At 44.5% G+C, this 12,285-nt stretch overlaps 1 protein-coding gene across 1 annotated transcript in view; it reads left to right on the top strand.

The window, feature by feature from the left end:
* mrc2 (mannose receptor, C-type 2) overlaps nucleotides 1-12,285 on the top strand; it is a 39,576-nt gene that overhangs the window by 6,043 nt on the left and 21,248 nt on the right. Inside the window, 15 exon segments of the mRNA XM_070438284.1 lie at nucleotides 131-565; nucleotides 6,642-6,685; nucleotides 6,688-6,744; nucleotides 6,747-6,780; nucleotides 6,783-6,821; nucleotides 6,983-7,065; nucleotides 7,067-7,117; nucleotides 7,119-7,160; nucleotides 7,479-7,524; nucleotides 7,527-7,561; nucleotides 7,564-7,594; nucleotides 9,604-9,747; nucleotides 10,238-10,429; nucleotides 11,274-11,428; nucleotides 11,617-11,721. Coding sequence (XP_070294385.1) covers nucleotides 131-565; nucleotides 6,642-6,685; nucleotides 6,688-6,744; nucleotides 6,747-6,780; nucleotides 6,783-6,821; nucleotides 6,983-7,065; nucleotides 7,067-7,117; nucleotides 7,119-7,160; nucleotides 7,479-7,524; nucleotides 7,527-7,561; nucleotides 7,564-7,594; nucleotides 9,604-9,747; nucleotides 10,238-10,429; nucleotides 11,274-11,428; nucleotides 11,617-11,721 — 1,493 coding nt within the window.

The following is a 12,285-nucleotide window of genomic DNA, read 5'->3' as shown; positions in this document are numbered from 1 at the left end:
CTCTCCACATTAGCAGCTAAAGATGGAATAATTTCTGAACAGTGTTATTGACTGTCCTCTCTCTCTCTCTCTTTGTATCTCTCTATGTGTGTGTCTCTCTCTCTCGGTTTATCTATCTCTCTCTCCACAGAGCCTGTGAATGGTGATGTGTTTGTGTTCTTCCACGAGGGGGCTCAGGGCTGTCTAGGGGTGCAGGGTCACTCCCTGTCCCTGTCCGAGTCCTGCGAGGATGGCGCCCAGAAGTGGAAGTGGGTGACCCGGGGCCGGCTCTTCAACCTAGGCTCCTCTCTGTGCCTGGGCCTGACAACAGGCAACTACAGCTCCAGGGAGGATGTCTCACCGCTGGGCGTCTACCCCTGTGACAGAGAGCCTCCAGGGGTCCGATGGACCTGGTACTGTGCCCATGTGTTGGAGAACCTCAACCTGTACCTGCCGTCACCCTCGCATCCTGTTAACCCCTCCGCTAACTCCTCAGTGGTGGCCTGGGATGTCAAGCCCCCACGAGAGGGGCTCAAGTGGAGGCTCTTTGGGGACGATCAGGACCTGTGTTCTAGGACCTATCGTGGTAAGGAGAAGAGCTTCTGCTTCTGGTTTACAAAGTCATTCTAGTGGATTACAAAGGGTTGAAGGCGCCATTTCGGTACTCTTTGTCTGATAAATTGAAGTGTAAGTTGAGCAAGTCATTCTGGCCAGGAAATGACTGACATGTACAGTTGGAGTCGGAAGTTTACATACACCTTAGACAAATACATTTCAACTCAGTTTTTCACAATTCCTGACATTTAATCAGAGTAAAATTCCCCGTCTTAGGTTAGGATCACTACTTTATTTTAAGAATGTGAAATGTCAGAATAATGGTAGAGAGAATTATTTATTTCAGATTTAATTTTTTTCATCACATTCCCAGTGGGTCAGCAGTTTACATACACTCAATTAGTATTTGGTAGCATTTCCTTTAAATTGTTTAATTTGGGTCAAACGTTTCAGGTAGCCTTCCACAAGCTTCTCACAATAAGTTGGGTGAATTTTGGCCTATTCCTCCTAACGGAGCTGGTGTAACTGAGTCAGGTTTGTAGGATCCTTGCTCACACACGCTTTTTCAGTTCGGCCCACAAATTTTCTATAGGATTGAGGTCAGGGCTTTGTGATGGCCACTCCAATACCTTGACTTTGTTGTCCTTGAGCCATTTTCCCACAACTTTGGAAGTATGCTGGGGTCATTGTCCATTTGGAAGACCCATTTGCAACCAAGATTTAACTTCCTGTCTGATGTCTTGAGATGTTGCTTCAATATAACCACATAATTTTCCTCCCTCATGATGCCATCTATTTTGTGAAGTGCACCAGACCCTCCTGCAGCAAAGCACCCCCACAACATGATGCTGCCACACCCGTGCTTCACGGATGGGATGGTGTTCTTCGGCTTGCAAGCATCCCCCCTTTTCCTCCAAACATAACGATGGTCATTATGGCCAAACAGTTCTATTTTTGTTTCATCAGACCAGAGGACATTTCTCAAAGAAGTACGATCTCTGTCCCCATGTGCAGTTGCAAACCATAGTCTGGCTTTTTTATGGCGGTTTTGGAGCAGTGGCGTCTTCCTTGCTGAGCAGCCTTTCAGGTTATTTCGATATAGGACTCATTTTACTGTGGATATAGATACTTTTGTACCTGTTTCCTCCAGCATCTTCACAAGGTCCTTTACTGTTCTGGGATTGATTGACACTTTTTGCACCAAAGTACATTCATCTCTAGGAGACAGAACGCGTCTCCTTCCTGAGCAGTATGACGGCTGCATGGTCCCATGGTGTTTATACTTGCGTACTATTGTTTGTACAGATGAATGTGGTACGTTCAGGCGTTTGGAAATTGCTCCCAAGGATGAACCAGACTTGTGGAGCTCTACAATTTATTTTCTGAGGTCTTGGCTGATTTCTTTGGATTTTCCCATGATGTCAATCAAAGAGTTACTGAGTTTGAAGGTAGGCCTTGAAATACATGCACAGGTAGACCTCCAATTGACTCAAATGACGTCAATTAGTCTACCAGAAGCTTCTAAAGCCATGACATCATTTTATGGAATTTTCCAAGCTGTTTAACGGCACAGTCAACTTAGTGTATGTAAACTTCTGACCCACTGGAATTGTGATACAGTGAATTATAAGTGAAATAATCTATCTGTAAACAATTTTTTGAAAAATGACTTGTGTCATGCACAAAGTAGATGTCCTAACCGACTTGCCAAGACTACAGTTTGTTAACAAGAAATTTGTGGAGTGGTTGAAAAACGAGTTTTAATGACTCCAACCTAAGTGTATGTAAACTTCCGACTTCAACTGTAATTATAGAAAGTGATGGTGGTGGTTACTTGTTGGTTGACAAGTAAAATAACAGTATTTTGTTTCGGTATGGAGCAACAAGACGTTAGTTTTAATCTGGTAGAACGGGGGAGTCAGCCATTTTGCAATAGAAAATACAAGCCAGAATATGGTTTGTCTCTATTTCTCCCAACAGTGCTTGTAAATTAAATGCTGAGGCAGGGTTAGTCAGCTGTGTTGTACTGTTGAGGAGGGTACAGCTGTATCTGTTCAGACGCATGCTGCAATTTTTTGCCCTGGGCCTCTCTGTTGACTGTATGACTGACTGGCAGCCCGCCAGCTAGACAGCTAAGGAAAGCCCTCTCTCTCTGTGTTCGTAAACTCAAGATGTAAACAGTGGAATGCCCTTTCCCTCACATAGACTACGGTAGAGCTGGGACATTATACCGGAAATTATCGACACCGACGATAACAATCATTTATCGCGGGCCTTTTCCTGATATGGTTCATTACGATACGTAGCCTGTACTAGAGAAATGTGAAGTTTGAAATGAAATAAGTGTGTTAATATGGGTGATTATTAATGGGACAGTTGATGGTTACAACCATCAAACTAGTAGTAGTTTAAATGAAATGTTTAAAAAAAACTTGTTGCACATTAATGTTATAAACTATCCTTCTATTTATCGTCATCGTATCAATTCAGGCAATTTATCACGATCTGGATTTTTGTCCATATCGCCCAGCTCTAGCCTACGGTATGTTAGTGTTTATGTAGGACTTAGGAGTTGAAGCCCCTGCTTAAGAGTTAGCAGTGTGGTGTCGAAGCAAAGCCTTGTTTCCACTATTATTATTATTATTATTATTCATACAGATATCAAATGTCATAATTTAAGTTGCACTGACAGCCATTCTGCCGGGCTTAGTCTTTGAAATACTGTCTCTAGCCTGTCTGACTGCAATTAAAACCAGATCTCCTACAACCTAAGTCCAGAAAACGACTTATTTACTTTCCTCCTCTATCTTTCCTCTCCTTCTTTACTTTCCTCCTCTATCTTTCCTCTCTTCTTTCTCTCTCCTCTATCTTTCCTCTCCTTCTTTCCTTTCCTTCTATCTTTCCTCTCCTTCTTTACTTTCCTCCTCACTATCTTTCTCTCCCTTCTTTAACTTTCCTCCTCTATCTTTCCTCTCCTTCTATTCCTCTCCTCCTCTACTCTTTCCTCTCCTTCTTTCCTTTCCCTCCTCTATCTCCTCCTCTCTCTTTTACTTTCCTCCTCTATCTTTCCTCTCCTTTACTTTCCTCCTCTCCTCTTTCTCTCTTCTTTATTTCGCTCCTCTCTCTTCTCTCCTTCTTACTTCCTCCTCTATCTTCCTCTCCTTCTTTACTTTCCTCCTCTATCCTTTCCTCTCCTTCTTTACTTTCCTCCTCTTATCTTTCCTCTCCTTCTTTACTTTCCTCCTCTATCTTTCCTCTCTTTACTTTCCTCCTCTCCTCTTCCTCTCCTTCTTTACTTTCCTCCCTCCTCTTTCCTCTCCTTCTTTACTTTCCTCCCTCTATCTTTCCTCTCCTTCTTTACTTTCCTCCTCTATCTTTCCTCTCCTTTACTTTCCTCCTCTCTCTTTCCTCTCCTTCTTTACTTTCCTCCTCTCTCTTTCCTCTCCTTCTTTACTTTCCTCCTCTATCTTTCCTCTCCTTCTTACTTTCCTCCTCTATCCTTCCCTCCTTTACTTTCCTCCTCTATCTTTCCTCTCCTTCTTTACTTTCCTCCCTTTCTTTCCTCTCCTTCTTACTTTCCTCCTCTATCTTTCCTCTTTTCTTTTCTTACTTTTCCCTCCCTCTATCTTTCCTCTCCTTCCGTCTCCTTCCTCCTCTATCTTTCCTCTCCTTCTTTACTTCCTCCTCTATCTTTCCTCTCCTTCTTCACTTTCCTCCTCTATCTTTCCTCTCCTTCTTTCCTCTCCTCCTCTATCTTTTCCTCCTCCTTCTTTCCTCCATCCTTTCACTCCTCTCTCTTCCTTCTCTCCTCTTTTTACTTTCCCTCCTCTATCCTTCCTCTCCTTCTACTTTCTCCCTACCTCCTCTCCTCTTTACTTTCTCCTCTATCCTTCCTCTCCTTCTTTACTTTCTCCTCATCTTTCCTCTCCTTCTTCACTTTCCTCCTCTATCTTCCTCTCCTTCTTACTTCCCTCCTCTATTTTCCTTTCCTTCTTTACTTTCCTTCTATCCTTCCCTCCTCTTTACTTCCTCTCTCTCTTCCTCTCCTTCTTTACTTCCCTCTCTATCTTTCCTCTCCTTCTTTACTTTCCTCCTCTATCTTTCCTCTCTTCTTCACTTTCCTCCCCCTCTATCTTTCCCCCTCTCCTTCTTTCATTTCCTCCTCTATCTTTCCTCTCCTTCTTTACTTTCCTCCTCTCTCTTTCCTCTCCTTCTTTACTTTCCTCCTCTCTCTTTCCTCTCCTTCTTTACTTCCTCCTCTCTCTTTCCTTCCTTCTTTACTTTCTCCTCTATCTTTCTTTCCTTCTTTACTTTCCTCCTCTATCCTTCCTCTCCTTCTTTACTTTCCTCCTCTATCTTTCCTCCTTCTTTACTTTCCCTCCTCTATTCCTTTCCCTCTCCTTCTTTTTTCTCTCTTTTTCTATCTTCTTTACTTTCCTCCTCTATCTTTCCCTCCCTTTTCTCTCCTCTATTCCTCTCCTTCTACTTTTCCTTCTCTTTCCTCCTCTCTTCCTTTACTTTCTCCTCTATCTTTCCTTTCCTTCTTTCCTTTCCTCCCTCTATCCTTCTCTCCTTCTTACTTTCCTCCTCTATCTTTCCTCTCCTTCTTTACTTTCCTCCTCTATCTTCCTCTCCTTCTTTAATTTCCTCCTCTATCTTCCTCTCCTTCTTACTTTCCTCTCTATCTTTCCTCTCCTTCTTCACTTTCCTCCTCTATCTTTCCTCTCCTTCTTTACTTTCCTCCTCTATCTTCCTCTCCTTCTTTACTTTCCTCCTCTACTCTTCCTCTCCTTCTTCACTTTCCTCCTCTATCTTTCCTCTCCTTTTCTTTCCCTTTTTTGTGGCGAGGCAAAAGACATTTGAAACTTTTAACTGCCATTTCTACAACTTGCTTTTGTGAATCAACAGGCGTGCTGATAATGAATGCCACGGACATTAGTCACTCCTGCTGTGTAGCTAGCAGGCTAGCAGCTTGACACGAACCAGCCACTGGTGGAGGAGAGAGGGAATGAAGGAGGGAGGGAAGGAACTTTTCTAGGCCTTTCCCCCTTTTTAACACATATGCCCTACTTTCCAATGGCCTGCTAGTTCTCTGTGTGTTTTGGTAAACATCGCAAACACCCTTCTAGTCTTTTCTCTTTACAGCTCTCTCTCTCTCTAACCGCTCTCTTTCTCCCTTTCTCCCGCGCCTTTCTCTCTCTCTCTTTCTCTCGCTCTCTCTCTCTCTCTCTCTCTCTCCTCTCTCTCTCTCTCTCTCTCTCTCTCTCTCTCTCTCTCTCATCTACGCTCTCTCTCTCTCTCCTCTCTTCTCTCTTCTCTCTCTCTCTCTCTCTCATCTCTCTTGTCCTCGCTCTCTTCTATCTTTCCTCGTCACTCTCGCTCTCCTCTCTCTCTCTTTCTCCACACGTGTCTTGGAGAATTGATTTGCATTTTCCCCCTTTTGCCCTCTCCTTCATACCCCGCCGTCCAGTGGAATGCAGAGGCTACCGGGGTGGCAACCCCTGGGCCATTTTGGTCAAACTGTGGAGATCAGGTTTTCTCAAAATAATGTTCATTCCACTCTCAAGAAATAATGAGTTTAGTTTTACACTAGCGAGTCTCAATAATAAGACTGGAACAATAAGTAACTAAGAACAGGGCTGCGCTGGTATAATATAAAACTCGTAATATATTATATTTTATTAGAGAAGGTTTTTTGGGAAAGAGGTGTCCTTTCTACCCTTGTCAATCTATAGTGAAAAAGTTACTTTTCTGGCAGCTACAGTGAGAACCAGTAATATTGAGTTTTTAATAAAAGCTTTGCTCCTGACTGTATTATTTTTCAGAATGAAAATCGTTTGATTGTTTTCCGATATCTGCGTCTATTTTTGGTTTATATGTTACCTCTGATGGAGCTATCCCATACCTTTTTGGTCAAAAATCACACTTTGGGTGTGTCCTTAAATTTCCTGTAATATATCTTCTATTTATTAATCCGTTTAATTGCACGTCTTTGAGTACAACAGATTTGTTTACTCAGAACGATCCACACAATCAACAGGGAACAGGAAAGTGGCGCTTCAGTGCATCCGGGATGTGAAGTCTTCCATCGTGTGGCTGTTGCAGAGAATCTATACTTATCCAGGGGAACTCTCGCGGTCCTTGCCGCTGCTATACCTGCCCTCAATGTACGTATTGGCCTGGTTCCACAACTGCCACCAGTTTGGCAGAAGGAGGACGGTACCTGGTGGTGTGCCACCACCTTCGACTAGGCAAGGACGAACGCTGGGGCTTCTGTCCTGTTAAAAGTGAGTCACTGTCTTGCACAGCTATGGTTCCTCCTCCAACCTCCGCCCCCCCACACACACACAACAACCACAGACTCTTCTCTTCGGATTTTCCCCTTACAATGGATCTCTGTTTTTTTTCCTTTCCTCCCCCTCCCTCGCTCTGCTCAGCCCCCTCCCAGGCAATGGACTGTGAGACGGTTTCTGGGACACAGACGCCCTGAAGTATCAGGCATTCGCTAACCAGTTCAAGACTTCCAGGCCACCTTGTATGGAGCGAGGCGTTCGCATACAGCTGCCAACAGCAGGGGGCAGACGCTGCTCAGTATCACCAAGCTGCATGAGCAGACCTACATCAAGGTAAGAGAACCAAGGACCGAGTCTAAAATGCAGTACTCTATGCTAGACAGCACGGGAAGCGGTTTTCTTCCTTCATTTCTCGGTTTGATAGAAATCTTGTTTATAGGTCTGTATATCAAACATTGACTGGTAACCACTATGTATTAAGCGTTTTTATTAGCCATTAAAAAAGGCATGACCTTAAAATCAAGTGCTACCATCTCTTCCCAACTTACCTCTCTCTAATAGTTTGTAAAAGAGGTAGAGTGTGATCTTGTTCTCTGTTTATATGAGGACATCTTACGTTTTAAGAGAAGCTCTCTCCCTGGCTGCTGTTAGGTTTGCTGACTGGTACACAGTGCTGCTCTGTGGATCGGTCTGAATGACTGGACATATGCCGGAGTTGGCAGTGGGGTGACTCCCTCCCCCGCTAAAATACCTCAACTGGGAGAACGGTGAGAGAACACTGCTTTAACCCCCCAATCTCAACCATCCCAAGCCATCTTTTTACCCCACCCAACCTCAACCATCAGTTTTAACCCAAACCCAACCCTCAACCATCCTCAACCATCAGTTTTAACCCAAACCCACACCTCAACCATCCTCAACCATGCAGTTTAACCCAACCGCAACCTGCAACCACATCCTCAACCATCAGTTTAACCCCAACCTCAACTATCTAACCATCCAGTTTAACCCAACCCAACCTCAACCAACCTCAACACAGCAGTTTAACCCAAACCCAACTCAACTATCAGTTTAACCCAACCCAACCTCAACTATCAGTTTAACCCACCCGCAACCTCAACCAAGCTCCTCAACCATCAGTTTTACCCGGAACCCAACCTCCAACCGCATCAAGTTTAAACCCCAACCCAACCTCAACCTATCCCTCAACCATCAGTTTAACCACCACAACCTCAACCATCAAGTTTAACCCAACCAACCTCAACCATCAGTTTAACCCAACCGCCAACCTCAACCATCCTCACCATCAGTTTAACCCAACCTCAACTATCCTCAACCCATCAGTTTAACCAACCCAACCTCAAACATCAGTTTAACCCACAAACCCAACCTCAACCATCAGTTTAACATCAACCAACCTCACCCATCAGTTGTTAACCGCCAAACCCAACCTCAACCATCCTCAACCATCAGTTTTAACCCAACCCAACCTCACCATCCTCAACCATCAGTTTAACCCAACCCGAACCTCAACCATTCCTCATACCAGTTATCAGTTTTATACCCACCCAGCCCACACCTCAAACCATCGCTGGCAAACCCAATTGCAGTTTAACGCCGAACGATCGAAAGCCTAGCAAGCCATCTGCTCAACCATCCAGTTTTACTAAAAACCCAACTGTCAACCATCCTGCATCCATCAGTTTAAGAACCCAACTCCAACCTCAACCATGCCTCAAACCATCAGTTTAACTAAAACCCAATATCAACCATCGGGCTCGAAAACCATCAGTTGTAACTACAACTCAACAACCTAACCCATAACGCCCAGTAACCCTCTCAACGCATCAGTTTAACCCAAACCCAACCTCAACCATCCTCGAACCATCAAGTTTTACCCAACCTCAACTCTCAACCACCTCAACATCAGTTTAACTAAACCCAACTTCAACCAGATTCCTTAACCAATCAGTTTTAATCCCAACCTCAAGCGTTCACCTCAACCACTCCAGTTTAACCCCCACCTCAACACTCCTCAACATACTTTTAAGCACTTCAACCGGCCAACCTCCAACATCCTCAACCATCTTTTGTAACCACCAACCCACCTCTACCCATCAACTCACTCATCAGGCTCGTACCCATAAGGGCCACCAACCCAACCCGCATGCCGCTCAGACCAGTTGTTTAATAACCCAACCTCAACCATCCTCAACCATCGTTTTTAACCAGCCCACCCACCTATCCATCGCTTCAACCATCTCTTTAAAGCCCAGCAAACCTCATCCAGTCCTCAACCATCCCTTTTAACCCAACCACCTCAACCATCCTCAACCACTTTTTTAACGTTTCAACCAACCTCTACCATCCTCACCATCTGTTTTAACTCAACCCCAACCTCAACCCATCCTGCAATCCATCTTTTTTAAACGCACAACACACCAAGCTCTTAACAAATGCCTCAACCATCTTTTTTAACGCCAACCCAACCTCTACCATCCTCAACCATCTGCTTAACCCAACCCAACCTCAACCATCCTCAACCATATTTTTAACCCAACCTCAACCATCCTCAACCATCTTTTTAACCCAACCCAACCTCATCCATCCTCAACCATCCTTTTAACCCAACCCAACCTCATCCATCCTCAACCATCCTTTTAACCCAACCCAACCTCATCCATCTGTTTACAACACTAACACCACAGACTACACAGATAACATCTAAGCGTTCCCTTCTTTCTATCTCACAATATTTATTCTATTTCAATCCCAGACCAGCCGAGCCATGTGGAGGAGGAGAACTGTGCAGTGATCAGGACAGAGTCGTCTGGCCGCTGGCAGAACAGAGACTGCTCTGTAGCCCTTCCCTATGTCTGTAAGAAGAGACCCAATGCCACCCTGGACCCCTTCACCACTGGTACGTCTGCCTAGTCACCGGTCGAGACTCTAGACCTCCTTATCAAATCCTCTCTGCTAAAGCTTTTACAGCTGTAGGAGCTTAATTTGATCACTCTTCAGTTGCTGAGAATTTTTTGGTATATTTGAGTTTTAGAAAGGCTTTTAATGTTTGTAATTTCCACTTTCAAAATTCAGACTTGATTTTCCCTTACGTTAAATGTATCAACCCCTACAAAATGTCAATTTGTTACAATCCACATAAGAATTCACATTTCCTGTTGCTGCAGGCTTATTTTTCCGCTGTAGCAAACCGGCTCAAATTAAGATACATCTGTAGCTTGTTGTTTCATGGATAGTTACATCCCCTGTATGTGAGCAGTTAGAGTCATAAAATAAATCATCGATTTGTGTTACCATCTGGTTATATGCTCGCTACTGTATTAACAAATAGTTAATATAGGGTATATTTCCCTTCTGTTTGCTCTCTGTCTCTGCTCTGTGGGCTGCAGACTCGTGGGCGGATGATGAGAAGTACGAGTGTGATGTGGGCTGGCAGGCGTTCCAGGCAGGCTGCTACAGACTGACGTCAGAGAAGGTGGACTGGGACYCTGCTCAGAAAACCTGTCAGAAAATGGAGTCCAACCTGGTCAGCCTCCACACCCTGCCTGAACTAGAGTTCATCATCAACAACATCAAGCGAGGTACACAGATAATACAGCACGTCATGGAAAGGTACCTCAACCTGAAGACAGGTAGCTACACCAGATAGTACAACAATGTACATGTCACGAAAGGAAGCTTCAACTTCGGTGTCAACAGTTTCTCTCATAGGAGACTGTTGATCTTGTTTATTGTTCTGTTTTTATATATAGCACTAATGTACAATTTGTTTAGGTTGTTTACCTGAAACAACAAAAATGAAATTAAATAAAAAAATTGGAGTACCAGTCAAAAGTTTGGAAAGTTTTTGGTTAATACATGATTCCATATGTGTTATTTCATAGTTTTGATATCTTCACTATTATTCTACAAAGTAGAAATAAAGAAAAACCCTTGAATGAGTAGGTGTGTCCAAGCGTTTGACTGGTACTGTATATAAGAAGTTATTTACAACTTTTTGCACCACCGCACTATAAGGACAGGGGTTCGCTGTAGTTCCCCCCTACCTACAGTCTTCGAAAAAAAGGTGCTATCTAGAACCTAAACGCGTTCTTCGGCTACCCTCATTGGAGAACCCTTTGAAGAACCCTTTTTGGTTCCACGTAGAAAGAACCCTTTTAGTTCCAAGTAGAACCCTTTTGGGTTCAAAGTAGAACCCTTTCCACGCAGGGCTCTACATGAAACCCATAAGGGATGTACCTAGAACCAAAAATGATTCTCCTATGGGGACAGCCGAAGAACCCTTTTGGAACATTTTTGTTGAAGATTGTCTAATACTCCTCTCCACTCACTGCTTCTCCCATCTTGTTTCTGTCCTAATGTGATTGCTGTAGTGTCTCCTCCTCCCTGCTCTGTGATAGTTATCGTCATATCTCTGTGTGTCAGATGTGGAGGAGCTGTGGATTGGTCTCCATGACACGGCTATGCAGATGGACTTCCAGTGGACAGACCACACGCCCGTCATCTTCACTTACTGGCATCCCTTTGAGCCCAACAACTTCCAAAACACCCCCGAGGACTGTGTCACCATCTGGGGACCCGTGAGTGACCCTTGGCCTTTGACCCCTATAGTCTGGACCCTTCGTCATCTCACAGCAGTGTGTTCTCACTGCCAACAAGCCTTACAGAAAACTATTGTTTATACTCTGCAGCTGTGCCCTCTCTCTTTCTGTCTGTCTGTGTGTGTGTCTCTCTGTGTGTGTGTCTCTCTGTGTGTGTGTGTGTACAGGAAGGCCGCTGGAATGACAGTCCCTGTAACCAGACCTTGCCATCCATCTGTAAGAAAGCAGCCCAGAAGACTGACGGACAGGCACAGAACCACGGGTGCAAACCAGTAAGATTTACTGTAGTCCCTTTCTTTATTTCACTCTTTCTACGTTCTCTTTTTCCCTCTCTCTTTGTCTCTCCTCTGTTTCTCCCTCCCCCCTCTCTCTCTACTTTCTTTCTCTCTAACTCCTCTCTCTCTCTCTCTCTCTCTTTCTCACTCCTTCCTCTCACTCCCCCACTCATTAGTGTGCTTGCTGAAGGCAAACAATTCCATCTGTTATTCCCCTCCTGTATCTATTGTATCTTTCTTATTCTCTCTAATCTGTCGCTCCCTGCCATCCTTTATCTGTTTCCCTTTATCTCCGTCTCTCCGTCCCCCTCTCTGTCTGTCTAGAAACGTTCTATTCACAGTTCTAGCAGCGTCACACTGTTCTAACTCCAGATGCAGACAGTCAGCACTGGCACTCTGAATGCAGATTGTGAATATTTGAGTGCACCCCCTCACACTCTGCCCCCCTCCCTGTACACCCCTCGCCCCTCCACCTTCCGCCCCTCTGCCCTCTGACCACACGCCTCCTCCCCTCCGCCCCAGTCTGTGTTTGCTCTGAATCACTCCCTCAGGGCCAGGGAG

The sequence above is a fragment of the Salvelinus sp. IW2-2015 genome, unplaced genomic scaffold (assembly GCF_002910315.2).
Source record: "Salvelinus sp. IW2-2015 unplaced genomic scaffold, ASM291031v2 Un_scaffold659, whole genome shotgun sequence".
Classification (NCBI taxonomy): domain Eukaryota; kingdom Metazoa; phylum Chordata; class Actinopteri; order Salmoniformes; family Salmonidae; genus Salvelinus; species Salvelinus sp. IW2-2015.
This window is presented reverse-complemented; position numbering and strand designations above follow the sequence as displayed.